The sequence below is a fragment of the Geotrypetes seraphini genome, chromosome 4 (genome assembly GCF_902459505.1).
Source record: "Geotrypetes seraphini chromosome 4, aGeoSer1.1, whole genome shotgun sequence".
Lineage (NCBI taxonomy): Eukaryota > Metazoa > Chordata > Amphibia > Gymnophiona > Dermophiidae > Geotrypetes > Geotrypetes seraphini.
In genome coordinates this window covers 120628550-120652866 of record NC_047087.1, presented here as the reverse complement: position 1 = coordinate 120652866, position 24317 = coordinate 120628550, and the positions used below count along the sequence as shown (strand labels likewise).

The following is a 24317-nucleotide window of genomic DNA, read 5'->3' as shown; positions in this document are numbered from 1 at the left end:
AAGTCAGCTGAGATATTTAACTGAGTGTTAAGATGGTGGTGGCCATATAATTACGGATTTCCTAATCCAGTTGGCTGTTGCTGATCTACATTTACTCTGATATATTCAGGTATTGGTTTGTTTATTTGTACATTGAATTTGGTTTATGTAAAGTTATTGATTCATGGGTTTTTATTTAGTTAAATTTCATATTGGATTTATAAATATCAGGGCATTTGCCCTGAAGACGCTACTGGCGAAACACCATCGAATATTGAGCAAGACAGTTCGAAGCACTGGTTGAGTTACAAGTCATCTGAAAATTTGCAGCCTTTGTTGGTTTTTTTCCAAAAATATAATGCTCAGACAACAAAAATAGAAATAAAAGTATTTTATCCTGTATTTATTAATTAACAATGTGCATGTGGTAGTTTACAGACAACTGAAGTTTCTGAACCCTCACTTAAAACATTTGAGTAGCCCTGACTTACATGATGATCATATTCATACCACAGAAGGGTGGTGCTGTCTGTATTTCACCTTCATGGAAGTATTGGTGCCAAGCAGTCCTAACTCTGCACAGGTAATGCAGGGAAGCAGGTGACTAACCTTGCCTGCATAGGCACAATAATTATTTGAAACAACTGCAAATAATTCATGTCAATTGCTCAAAAATTTTAAGGAATTCCAAAGAGTTAGAAAAACACCAGGCAACTTGTAGCAAGATATTGTTCTATTCATAATCCTTCCATGTTATCAGATTCAGTATTCATTTATTCTATTCTGTTTTGTTTTGCATAGTGGAAATGTGAGGATTATCAACAACAGCTGGAAATTAAAAAGCGTGACATTGTCAAACTTCAGGAGCGAGAGAAAGCACTCTGTGCCAACTTTCAATCTTCCTTGGGAGAAAACAACAAGTTTGCAAACTTTCTTACCAAAGTCTTCAAGAAGAAGATAAAACGCACCAAGAAGAAAGAGGTTATAGGAGAGGAAGGTCAGGCATTATTCCTACCTCATTTACCCCTTCTTTCTCCCTCCACACATATATTCTTTCTCAAACTCATTCTTATTTTCAGTAATCTTAGAGAGGGTAGTCAGTTTTCTTGCATTAAAAAATGTTTTCATCACACTTTCAAATAGAATGATAAATTCAAGAACAAAATAAAAATAAACTCTGAAGGGGAAGAAGTGAGCTCTGAGGAGGATAGTCAATAGAATGGTCATCATTTAAAGATTACCCCCTCCCCCCCCACCAATATTCAACTGCCTACCACTGGCATTATTTCCAGATATTCAATGCCAGGCTCTGTCTGGGCTTCAGCCCTTGAGTGCATAAGCTAAACTGCTTAAAAAAAGGATTGGCATTTATGCAGTCCAATTTAAGCAGTTTACTTATGCACTGAGGAACTGAATATTGGCACTTATCCTGACTGCTTCTCTGGAGCACCCACAAGTTAGCTGGTTTTTGAATTCAGTTCTAATTAGTCATTTTCAGTGAAGATAAGTGCTGTTGAAAATTACTCGATAGCTGCAAACAGGCAATTCAACCATTTAGCCAGATAAATCATTTTTAATATTAGCTGATACTTATTTAGATATTATTTAGTGGATTCCCAGCCTCTGAAAGCACAGTCCTACTGAAACAGATACAGATAGTGATGTGAAAAAGATTTTATGGCTCTCCTGATTTCCCGTTATTGCATGTGTCACATTGAATGGTTTCTGATCTTTCAGCAAAAAGTATTATCAGACAAAGAAAACCTGCGTAAACATAAAACTGTTTGTAAATTATTTCATCATTTATTTAAGAAACTAAAGATCCAATATTCAGTCAGTGGCAGACAAGTGGTTTTTTTGCGCTAAAACTGGGAATTATGTGCCAGGCTGTGTGCAGGCTTCAGCATTGAATTTTCATTTTTTTATGTTTAAATTTGTTTATTAATTTTCAACGTGCATGGAAAACATCCATAGCAAAAACATAGCAGGATACTTACATATGTGCACTAATACAAAATCATCCCTTCTATCCCCCCCATCCCCCCCAACAGAAACCCAAACATAAAAATCCCTGAGCACAAGAGGACAAAAGATGAACAAATTACGAATTCAAGATTCTACTCTGGGCCATAGGAGTAAGGGTCAGCCAAAATCGCTCCCAAATCACAGTAAATTCCATTTTTTTTAACAGCTGGTTGATACATGCTTGGTTAAGTCAGTATTTAGACTTAATTGGCCATGGACAGGGCCAGATTAAAGGGTAGGCCCAGTAGGCACAGGGCCCAAAATAGTCAGGGGGGCCTACCGGTGCAGTGATTTAGGGCCGTTTGGGCATCTCCCTCACCCTCACTGGATTTGCCAGCATCAGCATCATCGCCCCGGGCCCCCTCCTCCCCCCCCCCCGCTGCGAGACGAACGACAAACTTCCTTCCAGCAGCGTCGGCAGCCAAAGCACTCTAAACAGGTAGCTTCGCGACTTTCTGCTGGTGATTTCCTCTGCCGCATCACTGGTGTAAATCCTGGCATTCAAGTTGGGTGCGCATCCAAGGTAGTCTATAAAACTGCATGTGATTTTTGCAGAATGAACCTGCCCTGCCCATGCCCCTCCTGTGGCCAAGACCCCTTTGCAGCCACAAGAAAACACTTAGGGCTCCTTTTACAAAGCCGTGCTAGGGCCTTAACGCATGGAATAGCGCGCGCTAAATTGCCACGTGTGCTAGCCGCTACCGCCTCCTTTAGAGTAGGCGGTTGCGCGCGATAATCCAATGCGTGCGATAAAACCGCTACTGCGGCTTTGTAAAAGGAGCCCATAGACACTATTCTATAACTGGGTATGTAAGTATCTTTGCTCACTAATCTGCTGTGCCTGTCCCATTTCACCACCTTACATCTATTAGAATGCATTTCCATGCCAAAAGTTGAATGCCTAATTAGCCCTTAATTTTAGGTGCCATTTAAAGAATTTCCTAGTAGACCATTTTCACTAGATTCAGCTCCCCTTTATTCTGGGATCTAAAAATCTGATAAGTCTTGTTTTTTGTACTTCTGTGTTTTCAAATTAACCCCCTTTTATTAAGCTGTGTTAGGGTTTTTTTATCGCTGACTTCTGCGGTAAAGCTCTGATGCTCATAGAAGTCCTATGAGCATTGGAGCTTTTACCACAGTGGCTGGCGATGAAAAACCCTAATGCAGCTTGATAAGGGGGGGGGGGGGCGGAGTACAGTAGTGTTTTTTAAAATGATATATCAAGACTCTTTTCTAACTTCCTTTATCTTAAGGTATTTTCCTTAGTCATTCTTTTTTTTAGTATTATGTTTCTGAGTGGGGTTTTGTGAGTAGTAAGATTTTTTTTCTTTATGGCTCAGTAGATGTGGAGGTTGGGGGGATTATTGCTGCCGTTTTTCTACATCTGACTTTTTCATATTGAAACCTATTATAATACTGTGATAGAAATATAAAGACATAGAAAAATGAAGGCAGATAAAGAGCATTGGCAAAAAACCTTCAATATTTGTTAAAGCCTTATGCTGTGCTCCGCTAATGAAAAATAAATGATAGGAGAAAATTTTCAACTTATCTTTGCTGATCGGTACACCAACGGTGGCCAGCGTTTCACAAATATATGCTGCCTCAGGGTGTATCCCGACCGATCAGACTTCTACAAACACAATAGAAAACAGTACGAGTGAAAACTCTTTCTTTCTTTCTGATGTGTTCTAGACAACTTAAAAATCATATAGCATAAGTAGAATCCAAAGGACATACCTTTCAAAAGGGGACGCCAAATCGTCTCACGCATCTGAAATGGCTCCCACAAAGTGGCTCTGAATTTGAATAATCCCGGTGGTGAAACATCAGCACCAGAAATGCATCATCAGAGACACTATTTGCTGAGAAAGAAGAATGATGCTGTCAATATATCATTAGAGGGCGGGACGAAAGTAATGGTCCTTAAAAACTGTGTGAAATGACAATGCAATGCCAGAAAAACCTCAAATCAATAAATGATACACATATATGTAAAAAACAAAGTGGTAAAAGTGTAAAGCCAAAAAATTCCAATGTGTAATTCCGTGAGCAAAATGTGCAGTTCATAACTTTAAAAAATTTTTTTGTGTAGAATGCCTTTAACTGAATCGTATCATTCAGTTGCATTGAAACATAATGTTACAATAAAACAAAAGCTTCAGTATTAATAAAACACACTTCAATCCAGTCTCTGATTCAAGCCCACAGGCTCCTCAATGTTCAAAAGGTGGATCCAAAATTGTTCAGCTTGTAAAAAACGGAGGGATCCATTGTTGACATCTTCTCTGATATGATCAATGACACAGCAACGTAACTCACTGAAAATATGATTGTGTTCTAAACAGTGGCCAGCAAGTGGAGCTTGAGTTTTATTGTTCAATCAGCAACTTTTGTGTTCCGTGATGCGTCTTCTAAAGGAACATGTGGTCTGCCCAACATAAATCTTTAAATAGGGGCAAATGACTGCATAAAAAACAAAAGTAGTAGTACAAGACGTCAAATGTTTAAGGCCAAAAATTTGACCTGTGCCAGGATGTAAAAAATTGTTGATTAACTCAATGGTTACTTCACAGGTCATTCATGCTCCACATTTAAAGTGCCCAGTTGATGGATTGGTAATCTCAGGCGAACTTGCATGTGTATAGCTGACATCAGAAGAACTTAGTAACTCCTTGAAATTTTTTGTCGTGTGAATGTAATCCTAAAATGTGTTGCAGTGAACAGAGGATGCAGATCCATGATCTCCCAGTATTTCCGTAAAATCCTCGTAATTGCATTCATTCTAGGAGAATATTGTAAAATACATGTGGCCACATCATCATTAGTTTCTCAATAGGGACCTCCTATTCATTTCAAGGGACAAAAATACTAATGATGATGTATTTTACATGTATTTTACAATACTCTCCTAGAATGAATGAATACACCATATATCTTTTAAATTGGAAGATTGTACAAAATTATCTAAACCTAATGACTTTATAATTTTACTAGGTTTTTAATCCATTAAAGGATCCATAAAAGCATTAAAATCTCCCGCCAATACTAAATTAGAAGCAGCCAGTGGCAGAACCAACTGTTGCAGAGACTTAAAAAACTCTATTTGGTTCGAATTAGGGGCATATACATTGAAAAGCGCCAAAGTAGTATTACCCATGCTCATGCCAACATGCACCCATCTTCCTAAAGGATCAGAAGCTATCATATTAAACACTGCATTACATTTTTTGTTAACCAAAATAGCGACTCCAGCCTTATTCCTCACCGCAGGGGCAAAAAAGCAATGCTTCACCCAATTTCCCTCCAGCTTCTTGGATTCTTCATCAGGCAGATGAGACTCTTGGATAAAACAGATATCCGCATTCTGATGTTTTAAGAATAAGAGCGTTTTTTTCTCTTAATCGGATGGTTTAGACCATTTACATTTAACAAAAATATTTTAAGAGTCATTGTATAAATGTATAAAATAAACTTTCATAAATCTTCCAATAAATAAATTATATTGAAACCAATCTAAATTTACACTTCCCCCAAATTCAGGATCTAAAAAAACACAAACCCCCCCTCCCATATCCCCCTTTCCATCTCCCCACCCTACCACCACCCAACTCCCCCTAAATAAAAGTGAAAATTTGGAAACATGCATGTGGTATCAAGTGACAAGCAACTCCAACAGGTCAATAACTTTACATCATATTCTCTAAAAATCATAAGCTATCTACATTTAATCCACCCAAATTATATCTAATAAATTTGACAAATTTAAAAATTAATTCTTTAAGAATATTAACCCATTTTACCCAGCAAAATCCCAAATTTTCATATATTAAATACTATTTTCCTCATATGTAAAACTATAGGACTTTATTAAAAACTATTATGAATACCCAAATTAACCCAAAACAAGTTAATTAAAAATTACCCAATCATTAAATATCATTTCCCTTACAGAATATAACATTCCATAACAACATAAAACCAATAACCATATTGTTCTAACAACAATTCCCCTTAATTTAATAATTATAATCAAAATCACGACTACACTTCAACTAGTAGCAATTATACCAATAAAATATCACTTACTCAAAATCATTTTCTTATTATGTAATAATAGAATATAATCATAAATAGCAGTAAATTAATTAAGTTTCATACTTTTATTTTTAATTAACCAAAAAACTATGATATTTCTTGATTAATTAAAATCAATAAACATTAATAAAATTCATTTCATTTACTTTTGATAAGATTAAAATAAAATAAAATAACCCCATATAAAGTAATTCATAAAAATTAAAACAATATTAACCCCCCCCAAAAAAAAACCAATCAGTAGTTATATTATAAAAATTTTCTATCAGTCTCAGTCTGATTGAAATAAACTTATTGAACTAATAATCTGCACATAAAATTTATTGTGCATACTAAAACAGTATATTAATGTTAAATGTGAACTCTCAATGCCATACAATCTTCATCCGCAGTACAGGTAACTCAGATTCTTCAATAAATCAGCATTTCAGACAGCCTTCAGGAACATAGCATATCCACTATATACCAAAATATGATCAGCATACTATCCTTCTCTGTATTGCCAAAAAACCAGGACTCTAGTATGCACTAGTTTATGCACATCCAACCTTTGTACCCTCTCTTTCCTGAATCACAAAAGGTACAGTCACACCAATGCATTTAAATTCCTCTGACACACTTATTTAATTGTTATAACTATCTGGTTCCTTAATAAGTTGCCATGCTCTGGTTCCTTCAAAAGTTTTATTTCCTGATGTCATCAGATGATATCGCTAATACACATGACTGACCATTGTATTTCTTGAGTCACCAGTAATGATTTTACTGTGAGTAGTTCCGTTCCAATGACACTTCTATCTTCTCATAACCAATCCATCACATTAGAATAAACTTGAGCAATTCAACCCATTCACATGAAACTTATAATCTGTGAATAATATCATCATAACCCAGAAATGATGTCCATAAAAAAACAACAACAACCCATACTATCCACAGTAACAGAGAATGTTTTCTTCTGTATCCAGTAATCAGGACCTTTTAGAATGTTTATTCAAAAGGGCTTCGTACATTCCTTTATCAAATTATTTATATATAAAAGTATATTACATAGACATCGGGTGTTCATAATTCTCCAAAAATTCATTAAATTCCACCAGGTCTTCAAAATTTAGAATCTTGTTGTCATATGTGACTCTTATTATGGCTGGGTATATCAGCCCATACCTAGCACCAAGACTTTTCAATCTTGGCCTCAGCTCCAACAGCTTTTTCCTTTTCTGTGCCGTAGCCCTGGCAAAATCAGGCACAATGTAAATTTTTGAGTTCTGACATTTTAAGTTGCGATTTTCTTTTGCCAGCCTAAGGATCTCTGTAATCTGCTGATATCTCAATAACTTGAAGATCAAAGGACGCTGTCCCAGCTGTTTGTCTGATCTTTTAGTCGGGATTCTATGGGCTCTTTCAAATTCCATAGGATATTTGAATTTCAGTGGCAATATCTTCAGTAAAAAGTTTTCCAAAAATGAGACCGGATCATTTTTTTCTATGCCTTCCGGCAAACCAATTATTCTCAAATTGTTCCGTTTACCACGGTTAATACAATCTTCAAGATCCCTTGACAGGCTCTCAATTAACTTATTATCCGGCTTCAACTGCTGTATTTCAACCTCATTTGCCTTAGTTTTTTTTTCCAGTTGATCCACTTTAACATTCATAACTGCCATTTGCCGTGTGAGGCTAGCCACTTTGTGTATAGTCTTTTGTATCTTCCTCGAGTTGTTTAAAATAATTTATTTAATCTGCCTGAGCTCAGCCACGATATCGCTTCTGTCATCTCCCGGCAACGGAACTTTTGAGTGGGTCATTGGCTCCGCTTTTTATCTTTTAGCGCATCCTGCGCTTGCACTAGCCACCTCTCCCTTCAATTGTTTAGACGATGCTATCATATAAATAGAAAGCACAATTTCAATTAAAAATTTCAAGTTTTGTAGCTTATATTTTTAGTTCCTTAACCTGTTATGGAGGATCTGCGCTATCACCCGACCATCTTATTGCAGCTCCAAGCCATGCCCCCCAGTATGTGAAAATTGGACATCATGCGTTATCCTAGTCAGCAACCTCTGCCAACTAGTGCTGTCTGATTCAGGAAAAAAATTTTGATTTGATTCGATTCAGCCTACTGAATCGAATTTTCGATTCGATTTTCCTGCCCAATTGGGTGTTTTATTCAAACATCCTGGTGGGTTTATTTTATAGCCTCTTCACCCCTTTTATAGACTCTTCACCCCCTTTGCCCTCTCCTACCCACACTGGTGCTGTGGTGTAAACAAAATAAACAAAAAAGACTTTTCCTCTCTCTGTTAAAGCCTAGCTCACGTTCACAGTCTAACACCAGCTCTGGTAAGATACATGTTGTAATCACAAAACAGAAAATAAAATTTTTTCTACCTTTTGCTATCTGGTCATTATTCAAATCATGTTGGTCCCAAGCTCTGGTTGTCTTCTGATAACTCGCTTGCTAGGGACTCCTTCTTTCTCCATGCTAACCATCCCTCTTCCATCTCTGTCCTCCCTTTCCATTTCCCTTCCCTCCCTTGGAGGTCTGACATCTTTCCTTTTTTTCATCTCCATCCCCGCAGCTGCAGTGATGGACCCCACCATCTCCAGATCCACCATCTCTCCTTTTCTCAACTACCCTTTCATCCAGCATCTCTCCCTCCTTCCCCACCACCCCAGGGTCAACCAGCTCTCCTTTCTCTTCCCAACTACCCTTCTATCCAATATCTCTATCCCCCCCCTCCCGGGGCTAACTTAAAACAGCTCCAGGGTCCCCACGGTCTGGGCATCTGTCCCTTCTGTCCCTCTCCCTCCGTTTCCCTCACCTTCCTGGTCTCCTTTCACTCTTCTTGTTCATATGGGCCCCAGCGGGGTAGTCATTCTCACTAGCTGCCAGCACTGCCCTGAAGCTTTCCCTCTGCTGTGATCCGCCCTCTCCCTGACTCAACTTCCTATTTCTGCTTGGGTAGATCACAGCAGAAGTAAAGCTTCCAGGCAGCTTGTGAGAATGGCTGCCCCACTAGGGCCTCTACAAACAAGTCAGGGAAGGGAGGGAGAGGGACAGAAGAGGAAGAGATGCCTGGATAGACCACACATTAGCCCTGGTCATGTGAGGTCCCTAAATTATTGGGGTGCTCATGCACCCACTGAGCTGGTGTCTATGTTGCCAGGTACTTGTAACCTGGGTTGGCCATTATTGGCAACAGAATACTGGGTTTGAGGGACCTGCGGTCTGTCCCAGTATGGCAACTCCTATGTTCTTATGGTATATAATACTAATAAGAAAGTATCAGAGTTTTCAAGTTACCCAACTGCAGGGGGGAGATTGTAAACCAGTCCTGTCTTTCTGATGCATTATGGGATTGGGCGCACTGATGTCAAAGGGCTAAATCACACACTGCTTTGGGATGTAAAGAGGTCAGAAAGCCTCTGCTTGCTGCACTTGAGTGACTTGGCGGCTCGGTTTTAGACATCCCTCCTCTGCTCTTCAGCCTATAAGCTTTGACGTCAAGCCTGCGCTAGAGCCTACATTCATCTGCGCACTGCCCCTTCCCTTTGATCGTGTCTACGCACTTGCAGCTCGGGGCTCTAGCTTCCTTCACGGCAGTGCAGGCGTTTCCTCGCATGCAGACATGAGCGGTAGGAGTTCGGAGCAAAAGCTGCAGCTCGTCCGTGAGCGGATCCGAGCCTTCCCCGACTTCCCATCGGCAGGCGTCTGCTTCCGGTGAGCAGGACGGATGGTTGGTGCGGGTTTCGCCATGCCGCGTCTCTGCTACTACTTATTATAGCGCTGAAACACAGTCTCCTGCCTCAGAAACTGTCCAAGAGCCGGAGCGGCAGCTTGAGGTTAGCGGCGCAGGGAGGAGGTTTGGCCTCAAATCGGCAAGGCCGATTTTTTAAAAGTACAAATCAATTCAAATCAATTCACCCAAAGTGAATCGATTCGAATCGAAAATCGGGCAGCACTACTGCCAACGCATAAAAATGTGAGAGGTGGAGGAAGATTTTGTGAAGAGGAAACAGCCCTTCAACCTGTGTGCTGTCCATTGAAATTTAGCATATTTTATCATATTCTATCTTTTTGTATCTTTCCTGCTGCCTGTCAATTATGACATGTTGTTTTTTTCTTTTTTTTTTACTGTAGATGAGGATGAGGAAAGTGATGAAGAATCAGAAGATGAATCTGCTTGGGACAGTGATGAAGACGAGGGATCAGAGTCAGATGTGTTTGATGATTCCGTCTGCCCAGACAGTAAGTGAAACTTTTAACTATTACCTATGTATATAAAGCATCTTGTCTGTCAGTATTCCTATACTTCAAATAAGCCTTATTTATTTATGCTTTATGAACATTTGATATACCGCTTAAGCCAGGGGTGTCCAATGTCAGTCCTCGAGGGCCGCAATCCAGTCGGGTTTTCAGTATTTCCCCAATGAATATGCATGAGATCTATTAGCATACAATGAAAGCAGTGCATGCAAATAGACCTCATGTATATTCATTGGGGAAATCCTGAAAATCCGACTAGGCTGCGGCCCTCGAGGACCGACATTGGACACCCCTGGCTTAAGCATATTACAGATCTAAGCGATTTACATTAAAATACAGGTTATTAGAACTTCCCTATCTGTTCCAAAGGCTCACAATCTAACTAAAGTACCTGAGTAAACAATTATTAAAATAGGAAATATATAACAAAATTCCAAGAATGGTAAGGGAAAGGTACAATTCAAATAATAATAAAGAAATTAAGAAATAAAAAGAATAAAATTAAAATATATAAATAAGTTTAAGAGATTGGAGATTGAGCAAAATAAATTCCAATCTGGTGCTAAGTTCAATCATCAATCCGGTCTAATGGAGCTCCACATCCACAAGGAAGGATCGACGCAGAGAAGTGTCGGTGGGCTGTGGGGCCATCTCTGCCAGAGGTAAAGGAATCAACGGCTGCAATCTGGGCCCAAGAGCAGAAGGCAAAGAAACTAGGAAGAAGAGGCAGGCCACGAAAGGTCATCTGATGCCATCACCAACCCTCTGCACATTATCCAGGCAGGCCCCACCAATGCAAGCCAACAACACAGCCTCCGTCAACTGTCCTTGGTCCCAGCCCGCCAGAAAAACAGTTCACAACAATCTCTGGCACCAGAAGGAAGGAGCCAACAGTGCAGCCATCAGGTACAATGCAATCTTCTCAGGTACAATGCAATCTTCTCAGGTGATCAATCCATTCCCGCCCTGAGCACCTCCCACATAAAGGCAGAGCACATCGCCCCCCTTCAGTTATGTCTTAAAGCAATCGAGCTCCACTGGAACAGAATATTGTATTGGTTATGCATGTTGTGCATCTCTTTTGTGTTGTTTTTATATGTTTTACATTGTAGGGAAGATGGAGCTATAACTTTTAATATATTGAATTGTAGCTGTTGGAGTTATGGTCGATATGATAAAATTCCTGCTGGGATATTGTAATCAAAAAACAAGCAAATTACTACCTTTTGTATCGCCTGGTAGACTGGTATAGTCCTTACGAATGGGTTATATGCCTCACTTCTACTAGCAGGTGGAGACTGAGTACAAATTTGTATATCAGGCTAGAATCGGCCCAGTAACTCAGTCTTCCTTAGTCTCCATTAAAGCAGGTGGTAAGACTAATTCAGCTCCCCTCTTAGTACTGTTGGAATTTTGTTTTGGATTCCTTTGTTCCCCTTTTGTGCTGGATAGAGCTTGGATGGGTCCTGTTTGGGGATCCGTCCAACCTCGGGGGTGTTAAACTCGGTGGGACTCGTGCTGGGTCCCTCCCCCCACCTTCCTCCATCTCCCCACATTTTTGTAGAGGTGCCTTAGCCGGTAGCCTGGCCCCCTGGTTGGTCAGCCCTCCAGCTTTGAGAGCCATGGAGGCTGTTCTGAGTAAGTGGAAAAAAAATCTTGAGGTGTGCCGGTCTAAAGGGCTCAATTCCCTTTAAAACTGCCGTTTGTATTGTTTTTTTTCATCTAACCGGCACTTTTATTACAGCTAGGGCGTTTTTCAGCACAATGAGCACTTTTAAAGGGGAAAAAAAATGCTCATTGTGCTCCAGACGTGAGGTACTCACGGCCGGCCTGTGCAAGCGTTGTGCAGGCCGGAGCGGTGGGGAGTCTCATTGGCAGCGGTTGCTAGCGGCCAGGGCACCCTGTCACATGTACCTCGCGAAGGATTCCCTTACTGCCAGAGCGGCTGGGGATTCCCTTTTTGTGTTGGTTGGTTCCTTGGCCTCAGCGTCAAGAAAGTCCCAGGCTTTTCAGAAATGACAGGCCGCAGGAGCTCCGATTTTGGTGGTTTCAGATCCAATTTCAGAGGGAACCTCTGCATTCATTTCTGTTACCTCAGGTGACTTTCCCCCTGTTCTGGAAATACAGGGGCAAGGTATGGCCAGGGATTTTTCCCCCTAAATTTATGTTAGCACTTTGTAAAGCTTATGTGCTGGCGGCTGGAGGTTCTGTGTCCACTCCGGGGGTCTTGGGGAGGGGGGGTTGCCCTTGACATCTTCCCCAGTGTGGCCCCACACAACGGCAGTTTTGCCCCCCTCTACTCCTCTCTCATCCAAATGCCTGAGGGTCTCTTGGGATGAGGATTTTTGCCCAGAGGAGCAAGATGTAATTGATGAGGACCTGGACCCTTGGGGAGATTTCCAAGATCTTCTTGGGGGGTCAGATTCTGCCAGCGAGGGGTTCGAGCATCCCCCATGTTGGCGAAGATGCGACTGTGGTGCACATTTTTCAGTGGGAAGAGCTTCATTCTTCAGGTTTCCTCAGTTTTGCACTTTGAGGACACCGTGTCGGAGACCTCGCGTACGGGGACCCCTTGCTTAAGGGGATCGCTGCTTCCTGCTCTTTTCCTATGCATCAGGATATTCGGGACATTATGCTCGAACAGTGGCAGGTGCCGGAAGCTCCCTTTCATTTTGCGTGCTCCATGGCCCACCTGTATCCCATTCCTGAAGGGGATAGAGACACTCTGAAGTTGCATGTTGTGGATGCGGTGGTATCAGCCATCTCTAAGAGGCATACCATGCCAATTGAGGGCAGTGTGGTCTTGAAGGTCCCAGAGGAGCGTACATTGGAGTCCCCCCTTAAACAGATTTTGATGTGACAGCTCTGGCGGTCCAAGTGGTGATGTGTGGTGGGCTAGTGGCTTGGGCATGTTTTCGCTGGGCCGAGCATGTCCTTGACTGTAAAACTAAGGATTGGGAATTGCTCAAGTGCGAGGTGGCAAAGATTGAATTGGGTGCTTCTTATCTTTCAGATGCCATGCATGACCTCTTGTGAGCTTCTGCCAAGTCTTGGCATTTGCAGTGGCAGCTCGCCGTACCTTGTGGCTTCGGGCTTAGTCGGCAGACTCGGTGTCCAAAGCTAAGTTGACAACGTTTCCTTTTAAGGGATCTTTCTTGTTTGGTGAGGACCTGGACAGGTTGGTTCAGACTCTCACTGATTCTAAAGTGCCTCATTTGCCTGAGGATAGGCCTAGGCCACTGACTTGAAGTAGCATTGTTCATGGAATTGGGCGTGATTTCCATTGTTTCCACCCTGGTCGAGGGGCTGCCTCTTTTCAGTCCCCTGTGCTCTCTAGAGGCAGGTTCTTCCAATGCATGCAGTCCTTTCGTGGGGCCCACAGGGGTGCGAGTAGCGCCCCCGCTGAGTCCCCTTTGCCCGCCCTGACCAATGACTCCATGCTGTCGCCTGTCTTGGTTCCGCTGGGCGCCCGGCTGTGGGATTTTTATCCAAAGTGGCAGACATCACGTCCGATCAGTGGGTTCTGGAGGTGATTCAAGACGGTTATGCTCTGGAGTTTACCCGTTCCTTGCCAGATCATTTTCTCGCTTCTCCTTCGCAGGTGGCGTGGAAACAGCAGGCCTATCGCCAGACCCTTCAAAGATTATTGGATCTCCACGCGGTGGTTCCAATTCCCCTGCGGGAGTGGGGCATAGGTTGGTACTAGATTTACTTTGTGGTGTCAAAGAAAGAAGGAACCTTTTGGCCCATCCTGGATTTGAAGGGAGTCAACAGGGCTCTTCACATGCCTTCCTTCCGCATGGAAACCCTGCGGTCTGTGATTCTGGCAGTTCAGCCGGGGGAGTTTCTGACCTCTCTAGATCTGACCAAGGCCTACTTGCACATTCCTATTCGGGCCTCCATCATCGCTTCCTGCGCTTTGCGATCTTGGGGCAACATTATCAATTCTGTGCACTTCCCTTTGGTCCGCGGATGTTCACCAAGGTGATGGTGGTTGTTGCGGCGGTGTTGCGCAAAGAGGGCATTCTAGTTCATCTCTACCTGGACGACTGGTTGATTTGAGCGAAGTCATTACGGGAGAGCACCCGGGTCACAGCTCAAGTGGTGGAGTTTTGCAGTGCTGGGATGGGTAGTTAAACTTGCCAAGAGCCAGCTGTCTCCCTTTCAGTGCCTGGAGTATCTAGGTGTGCTATTCGACACATCCTTCGGTCTTCCTTCCGGAGGCCCGGGTAAGCAAATTGAAATCTGCTTATGGCATCCCGGTGTCCTCGGGCTCAGGATTTCCTCCAAGTCTTGGGGTCAATGGTAGCTTCCCTCAATGTAGTGAGGTGGTCATGGGCACACATGCATTCTCTTCAGTATGCTCTTCTTCGGAGGTGGTCACCTAAAAGGCACAGTCTGGATCACCCTGTTCCGCTTCCTGGCTTAGCTCAGCTCAATCTTCGTTGGTGGCTCCAGATCCCCCATCTTGTACAAGGGGCGAGTCTGGATCAGCCACAGTGGATGGTGCTGTTTACAGATGCCAGTCTTCTCGGTTGGGGAGCTCAGTGTCTAGGTCACTCAGCTCAGGGCACCTGGTCCACAGAGGAGGCTTCTTGGTCGATCAATGTTTTGGAGACCAGAGCCATCCTTCTGGCGTTGCTAGCCTTCCAGTCCTTTCTGATGGGCATGTCAGTCAGGGTACTGTCGAACAATGCCATGGCGGTGGCCTATGTCAGTCATCAGGGGGGGCACCAGGAGCACTTTGGGGGCACAGGAGGTGACTCTGCTCATGGTCTGGGCGGAGTCGCACCTTCAAAACATATCAGTTTCCCAGATATCCGGAGTGGAGAATGTTCAGTTGATAGTCTATAATAATAAAACGCTAAGCGGAGACTTCCGACTCTGGCAGGGATCGAGAGAGGAGACGCAGCATCAGCTTTGAACTAAAAAATGAACTTTGGCTGGCTGGAGCCGGCAAGCCCACTGCGAGACAGAGACATGGCTCCCTTACTGCCCCCCCTTCCCTTCCCGCGGTCCCGACTACAAACCTGCCGATTCCAGCAGTGTGTGCAGCACTCTACACATGCTGCTTCGGGGCCTTCTACTGCCCTGATTTGCTCTGCCGCGTCTCTGATGATGTCATCAGGGACGTGCCAGAGTAAATCAGGGCAGTAGAAGGCCCTGAAGCAGTGTGTGTAGAGTGCTGCACACGTTGCTGGAATCGGCAGGTTTGTCGGTACCGCGGGAAGGGAAGGGGGGCAGTAAGGGAGCCAGCCAGACCGCGGGAAGAGAAAGGGGAGGTAGGGGAAATGCTGCTGCTGCACAGGGAAGTGGTGCACAGGGAAATGGAGGGGTAGGGAATGCTGCTGTTGTGGCTGCTGCACAGGGAAATGGAGGGGGAGGGAATACTGCTGTGGCTGCTGCACAGGGAAGTGGGGGAGAGAAATGCTGCTGCATAGGAGGTAGGGAGAGAGACAGATAGAAAGAAAGACAGCGGGAGGAAGGGAGACAGAAAGAAAAGAAGAAAGACACAGGGGCAGGGAGAGACACAGAAAGACAGACAGACAAAGGGGGCCAGGGAGAGAGACAGACAGAAAGAAAGACAGTGGGAGGGAAAGAGAGAGGCAGAAATAAAGACAGACAGACATATATTCTAGCACCCGTTAATGTAACGGGCTAAAATACTAGTTACTTATATTACATTACATGACTTTTATTCCGCCATTACTTTGCAGTTCAAGGCAGATTACATAAGAGGTTATCTGGACATTTCCAGAAGAGTTACAGAGTTGAGCAGGTTACTATAGGGGAATGAAATGCTTCCTGCAGTGTTAGTTTGTCTTGATGGATTTCTTGAATAGCAGGGTTTTTATTTCTTTTCTGAAAGTTTTGTAGTCTGGTGTCGTGATCAGTAGATTGGATAATTGGTGGTCTATTTTCGCTGCCTGCATGGCCAGTAGGCCATCGTACATTTTTTGCGTTTGACGCCTCTGATTGGGGGTGCATGAACGGTGTCTGGGTTCTCCTTTGCCTGGTTGTGGTAGTTCGGATAAGGCGGTTGTCCAAGTAAGCTGGGCTGTCTCCATTCATGGCTTTAAATAGTAGACAGTAAAATTTTAATAGTATTCTTGTATTGGGAGCCAGTGTGAGTCAAGGTATGCGGCGGTGATGTGGTTGTATTTCTTCAGTGAGTAGATCAGTCTCAGGGCTATATTTTGTACTGTTTGTAGTTGTTTTATCATGACTGCAGGGCAGGGGAGATAGAGGATGCTGCAGTAGTCTAAAAATCCTAGGACTAGGGATTAGACCATGAGCTGGAATTGTTTTCTGATAAAGATTTTTCAGATTTGCCTTAAGTTTCGCATGACCACGAATGATTTCTGTATTGTTTTGTTGATTTGTGCTTGCATGGTACAGCATCTGTCTATCATCACTCCCAAAAGTCTTATGGTGGGTTGAATGGGGTATGTGATTGAGTTTATTACTAAGTTTGTTATGGTTGGGGGTTTTGTTTTTTTTGAGAAGTATAAATTTTGTTTTGCCTAGGTTCAGTTTTAGTTTGTGTTCTTTCATCCATGTAGCCACTGTTTCTAGTGTTCTATGTAGTGTGTCTGTCATGGAGGGTGTTGGTTGATCAAAAGGAAGGAGGATGGTGATGTCATCTGCATAGCTATAAGAAGGTAAGCCTAATTTGTCTAGGCAGGTGCCGAGGGATGCAATGTAGAGATTGAAGAGTGTTGGGGATAAAGACGACCCTTGGGGTACGCCACAGGGGTTGGACCATAGTTCTGATTTTTCTTTGTTTGTCTTTACTCTGTAGGTCCTAGATTGTAGGAATACTTGACATCATGTGTGCACCTTTCCTGAGATTCCTATTGTTTCTAGTATTTGTAGTAGAATGTCATGGTCTACCAGGTCAAATACTGCGGTGAGATCTAGTTGTATAACTAGCATTTTTTTGCCTGTGCTGAGGCGTTGTCTAGCTGTGTCCAGGAGGGAACCTAGTATTGTCTCTGTGATATAGTTGGTTCTGAAACCAGACTGTGTAGGGTGGAGTAAGTTTTGGTTTTCTAGGTAGTTGGTGAGGTGTTTAGATATGAGGCTTTCCATTAGCTTGACATATAATGGTATTGAGGCTCTTGGTCTGTAATTGGATGGTAGATCTGTTGCTACTTTTGGATCTTTTATGATCGGGGTGATGATGATTTCGCTGAGGTCTTGTGGGAGAAGACCATCTGTGAGCAGGGATTGCATCCATTGTATGAGGAGAGTGCGGAATTTTGGGCTACAAACTTTTAATAGGTATGGAAGGCCTGGATGCTCTAGTTCAACCATGGTCAACGGAGGGGCTGTTGTATGTATTCCCTACATGGCCATTAGTGGGCAGAGTTCTTCTCTGCATAATTTGCCATCTGGGGCTCATGGTTCTAGTGGCTCCGGATTGGCCTCAACAACCATGGTATGGGGATCTGGTGAGGCATCTGGTGGCGGATCCTCTTCCTCTGCCTCTCTTCGATGACCTTCTAACTCAGGACCCCATTCCAATGTTCGATCCGGGTCCCTTTTGTCTTACGTCTTGGCTCTTGAAAGGGGTCGCTTAGGTAAGAAGGGGTATTCAGGTAAAGTGATCTCAACTCTCTTGGGTTCCCGGAGGCTTTCCACCTCTCGGGCTTTTGTGAGGGTTTGGCGTCTATTTGAGGAATGGTGTGATGCGCGTGGAGTGTTCTTTTTGTGCTTCCCTGCCTAACATCTTAGAGTTCTTGCCGGATGGCTTGGATAGGGGACTGGCTTGGTCTTCTCTCCAGGTTCAGCTTGCAGCCTTGTCAGCCTTTCGGGAGTTATTGAAAGGTCAGCATTTGACTGCCATTCCTGATGTGATTTGCTACTTGCGGGCGGCCAAGTTGCTCAAGCCTCCCATATGACTCTCTGTTCCATCTTGGGATCTGAATCTGATTCTGTCAATTCTAGTGCGCCCTCCTTATGAACCATTGGGCGACTGCTCTTTGAAGGAACTTACTCTTAAAACGGTCTTCTTGGTGGCTATTACTTCAGCTAGACGTGTTTCTGAGCTGCAGGCTTTCTCTTGTAGGGCTCCCTTGATGGAGTTTTTTAGGGAGCGGGTTGTCTTGAGGCCTGTTCCTTCCTTTCTGCCAAAGGTAGTTTATCCTTTTCATGTCAATCAGGTAGTGGTAGCCGGGAGGGCTCTTCCGAGCAGAAACAGCTGTGCAAGTAGGATGTCAGTCGGGTCCTTCGCTCTTATGTGCAGAGGACCCAGGAGATCAGGAAATCAGATCATCTCTTTGTCCTTCTAGCGGGTCCTCGTAAGGGGGATGGCACTTCTAAGGCTACTGTTGCGCACTGGATCAAGGAGACTATTGCTTCTGCTTATCTTTTGAAGAAGAAGCCTGTTCCAGAATATCTTAAAGCTCATTCCACTAGATGTCAGGCAGCTTCTTGAGCTGAATCTTCTCTGGTGCCTCCGGTGGATATTTTGAAGGCTGCAGTTTGGTCTTCTCTGCATTCCTTTGTAAGACACTACCTTGTGGATGTTCAAGCGCATCAGGACACAGTATTTGGTGAACGTGTTTTAGTCTCGGTCCTTTGGGGGTCCCACCCTTAATGGGTTATGCTTTGGTACGTCCCATTCTTAAGGATTATACCAGTCTACCAAGCGATACAGAAGGAGAACTTAGGTTCTTACCTACTAATTTTCTTTCTGTTAGCTTGTAGACTGGTATAGTCCCCCACCCTGTCTGTCTTTGTGTGGTGATTGAGGGTTTTTGTTTTGCTTGTGTGCAGATTTTGGTTTTTCTGCGGGTTCTAGAATTTTTCTAGGGCCAGGGAGAAGTAAGAAGAGCAGCTATGGCTCAGCTTGCTTAGCTGGTGAGCTGTGGGGATGTTTTCTATACCAGGATTAAGTTCTACACATGTTCCAACAGTAGTTTATAAGTATTTGTTGTTTTTTCCACTCTTGTTCGGAGTGTGTTATACTGTTTTCAGTTGAAGTCTTTCCTGGGTTCGGCTTGGCTATTCGCCAGATTGAGTTGCTGGGCAGATTCTAGCCTGATATACAACTTTGTGCTCAGTCTCCACCTGCTGGTAGCAGTGAGGTATATAACCCATTTGTAAGACTATACCAGTCTAGAAGCTAACAGAAAGAAAATTAGCAGGTAAGAACCTAATTTCTCCTTTTTGGCCGAAAAATGTATGTCGAGTCATAGAGTTATGGATGAATAAAAGAGTCATTGAGTTATTGGATGAATAAAAGGACATTTATGCAATAGATTGTGTCCACCAGTCTATTTACAATAAATTAATACATATATACTGTACATAAATAGTTGTCTGGAATGGCTAATAATGAAGGTAAAATTTAAACTTAACTTGATAATGTGCTTTCCAGTAGCTCTACAGACGATACAAAATTATTCAGAGTAGTGAAGACAGGGGGATTATGAAGATATGCAACGTGACATAATCAAGCTCGAGAAATGGGCAGTGACATGGCAAATGAGGTTCAACGTGGATAAGTGTAAAGTGATGCATGTCGGTAACAAAAATCTCCTGCACGAATACAGGATGTCCGGGGCGGTACTTGGAGAGACCTCCCAGGAAAGAGACTTGGGAGTTCTAATCGACAAGTCGATGAAGCTGTCCGCGCAATGCATGGTGGTGGAGAAAAGGGCAAACAGAATGCTAGGAATAATAAGGAAGGAGATCACGAACAGATTGGAGAAGGTTATCATGCCACTGTACCGGGCCATGGTGAGCCCTCACCTGGAGTACTGCATCCAGCATTGGTCAGCATACATGAAGAAGGACACGGTACTACTTGAAAGGGTCCAGAAAAGAGAGACTAAAATGGTTAAGGGGCTGGAGGAGTTGCCATACAGTGAGAGATTGGAGAAACTGGGCCTCTTCTCCCTTGAAAAGAGGAGTCTAAGAGGGGACATGATCGAAACATTCAAAATACTGAAGGGAATAGATTTAGCAGATAAAGACAGATTGTTCACCCTCTCCAAGGTAGGGAGAACGAGAAGGCACTCTGCAAAGTTGAAAGGGGATAGATTCCGTACAAATGTAAGGAAGTTCTTCTTCACCCAGAGAGTGGTAGAAAACTGGAACGCTCTTCCGGAGTCTGTTATAGGGGAAAACACCCTCCAGGGATTCAAGACAAAGTTGGACAAGTTCCTGATAAACTGGAACGTACGCAGGTGAGGCTGGACTCATTTAGAGCACTGGTCTTTGGCAGGGGGGCCGCCGCATGAGCGGACTGCTGGGCACAATGGACCACTGGTCTGACCCAGCAGCGGCAATTCTTATGTTCTTATGAAATGGCAATCAAGATTTCACAGAATGATATATTCATAAAAAGATAATCTTATTGGATGTTATTGGATGAATCATGTTTGGATCTGTTGTTGTTCTGAAAACTCAAATAAAACACAATTTTATGTTATCTTCAATGGGTTTTTAATCTGGGTTCTTACCTTGACCTAGGTATTTGAAAAGTTGAAATTAGCACCAACCTCCTATATGGGTAGTAAAGTAAGTTTTGAGCTTTTTTTCTCTGTATCCATCTGCTGGTTGGGGACATAATTCACTTGTCTGGGCTGGCCTGGCAAGACTAAAAAGAATGAAATTAATGGATAAATTTATATTTCACCTTCAATCATGCATGTGATGTAGACAGTAAAATTAGTTAAATAGTGTGTTCAGACACTGTGTTATATTTGCTTATCAAGTTTCAAGTTTTATTAAAATTTTGATGTATCGCAATATCATAAATTCAAAGCGATTTACAATTAAAAACAGGGTCACAGCTACTAACTACAACACACAAACATTACAGACTTATACATAGGGGAAGTGGGGAGAACTACAATAAGCATAGTAAAGTAAACAAGAAATGTAAATACAATAGGGAGGGGTAAGAATTTTAAAAGTGTAATAATTAAAACAAAATAAAAAGTAATTCAGAAAATAATCAAAACAGAACATTTTACAGAGCTTTAGAAGCAGATAACCACAATTCACAAGGCCCTTTATATAAGTGAAGGGCCATATAGGGTCATCTGAGGCAATAAAGTAGGAAATGCATTTGATTACGTTTATGAATGGCTAGGACAGATTAATGAAAATTGAAACAGCTCTAACAACTTCAGCTTTCTCATCACAGTATACAATAATTTCATCTTGAACTTTCATTATCTTTTCTGCATCATACCTCAGACTGTGATCCTGTTCTGTTTGAAAGCACCCTTCAGCTTCGTGAGAAACGACTGGACATTGAGGAAGCCTTAGCTGAGGAGAAGAAGATTGCTGATAACTACAAAAAAGAGTACGACAATTTGGTCAGAAAGGTATAATATTACCTTTTATGTTTTCTTCAGAGCTATTGCTCATATTTCAAAATCAGTGACACAGGACCACATGAACTTGGGACATGTATCCATTTTGGCTGTATGACCGGAATGCTTGACTCTACTCCTCAGGTCAAAAATAGGCCTGGATAATTGGTGCTCACTAGACTCGGGCTGTGATATGAAATTATCTAGATAGGAAGGTAAAGAAAGCAAAAAAGGCAAAGGGAACACCCCCATGCAGGAACTGGACCAAATCAAACAGAAGTAGTTGTCAGATGGATAGCTTTTCCAATCAATAAACTTTTATTCAAACTCTTTGACTCGACACGGAGCCATGTTTCAGCAGAAGCCCGCCTGCCTTAGAAGTCAAAATCTACATTCAGAACAAATAAATAACATAAAGCATAAATGATAAATTATGCATACTTAAAAATGAATAATAGAAGAAAGTACATATGCAATAAATAAATTTGTGCATATACTTTTTCAAACAGTATTGTTTTTCTTAATATTGATTATATTAATTTTAATATTTATTACATTACATTAGTGACTTCTATTCCGCCAGTACCTTGCAGTTCTAGGCAGATTACAAAAGAAGATAACTAGACATTTCCAGAAAAATTACAAATTAAGGTTCTGTTTACATGGTTGAGACTTTGAAGGGAAATTTACAAGAGTGGGGATAGACATGGGGATGTGTTATGATTTCTTTTTTTTTTTTGTAAATTCTTTATTTTTTTATAATTTACATCAAGTGTACAGTAAATATCTTTTTTTTTTTTTTAATTGAAAAGCTTTTATTGAAAAACACTCTAAACAGCATATAACAATTGCACATGAAATGCCAGAACAAGAATGCATAGAGCAAAATAACACACTCCAAAATAGCACACATAAGTACAATCAAGCATATAAACATGTGCAAGTCCTACAAACTAATAAGAACACTCTATAATACCCATCCAAGCACAGCCCATACCCCCCCTCCCACCCCCCAGGGACAAAGCACAATACCCACAGCTCTCAATATGGTTGAGAACAGTCAATGTCAAACATAACCCAAATATTGGAAAGGAATATGGTTATGGGATCCCCCCAAGCCTCACCCCCCTATTCCGACTCCAAGGCCAACTCAAAGCCCCTGACTACCCCTACCACAAACCCGCACAGAGGCCCGAAAATTACGCCACACATGAGCATAGCCATGTAGTTTACCATGTCTCAAGGCCGTTAAGTGATATAGGTTCTGCCAAGTCAGCAAACGGTGCTCCACCAGGGCCCACGTGGGAGGGCACGTCTGATTCCACAGAGAGGCAATGGCTAAACGAGCAGCAGTGAATGCCAACTTGCAAAACAAAGAGTCACCCCAAGCCAGATCCAATTGATGCCAAAACAACAAGGCGTGTCGCCAATCGGCCTGTATCTGGACATCCAGGATCCGGGACACCCGAACAAAGACCTCAGTCCAGAATCCGCACACCTGCCCACACTGCCACCACATATGAAAGTAGGTACCCACTTCCCCACAGCCCCTCCAACAGAGAACACTCGCACCTCCCCGCCAGCGAGCCACCACCTGAGGGGTATAGTACCACCGAAAGAGGACCTTGTAACCATTCTCGATCAGCAAAGCAGCTATACCCGCCGAGGAAATCTCCGACCAGATGTCACCCCAAGTGTCCCAGGAAATAGCGGAACCACCATCACCCTCCCAGGCCCTCATGTAGGGAAGGGGAGCCCCCCGACAATTAAGACACCTGTATACCGCAGAGAGAACTCCCTTCCGGAGCACTGGACCCAATAGCAGCTCAAAGGGCATCTTACCACCCCTTAAATCCCCCAGAAGGCCCGAGGTCCTGATATAATGGAGAACTTGTAGGTAGGGAAACAAATCCCGTACCCCAAACTCAAACTTGCCCCTGAGTTCTGCGAAGGATCTAATCCTACCCACACCCTCAGGGAAGTCGCAAACGAAGGTATCTCCCCCCCCAGTCGCACCCTACCAGGCACCCACGGCCGATGCAACAAAGGCACCCCAGCACTCAAGCTTTGTTCAATCTCCACCCACTGTTTCGGCGTCTGCGTCTGCCACTCCAAAAGAGCGCGCAGCTGAGCAGCCTGATAATATTTTACCACATCCGGGACCCCCAACCCCCCATCCCCTCTCCCCATACATAGGACCTTTCTACTTACTCTGGGCCGTCGACCAGCCCAAATAAAATTAAAGATATGCCTTTGAATCCCCTCCAACGTTCGCCTTCCCACCCAAAGGGGCAATACTTGGAATAAGAACAACAACCGAGGCAGAATCATCATCTTCACAATGGCCACCCGACCCAACCAAGAAAAATACAGATCTTTCCACTTAAGCAAATCCTGGTGAATACGACGAAAAAGCGGAGGAAAATTAAGGTCATATAAATCCACTCCCGGCGGTCCAAAATAAACTCCAAGATACCGCAGAGAACGCTGAACCCACCGAAATGGATACCGGTCTCGGAGATAGGATACCCGATCAGCAGGCAAATTAATATTAAGAAGCTCTGATTTGCCAACATTGACCCGGAATCCTGACACCTCACCATAACTATCTA

General features: G+C 43.0%; 1 protein-coding gene across 2 annotated transcripts in view; it reads left to right on the top strand.

Annotated features, from left to right (window-relative positions):
* The window catches only part of CFAP44 (cilia and flagella associated protein 44), a 553092-nt gene that overhangs the window by 406047 nt on the left and 122728 nt on the right, over positions 1 to 24317 (top strand). For both annotated transcript variants that reach the window (XM_033943382.1, XM_033943381.1), the window contains 3 exons: positions 781 to 976; positions 10247 to 10354; positions 21587 to 21717. In XM_033943382.1, the coding sequence (XP_033799273.1) occupies positions 781 to 976; positions 10247 to 10354; positions 21587 to 21717 (435 nt within the window). The remainder of the gene's footprint in view (positions 1 to 780; positions 977 to 10246; positions 10355 to 21586; positions 21718 to 24317) is intronic.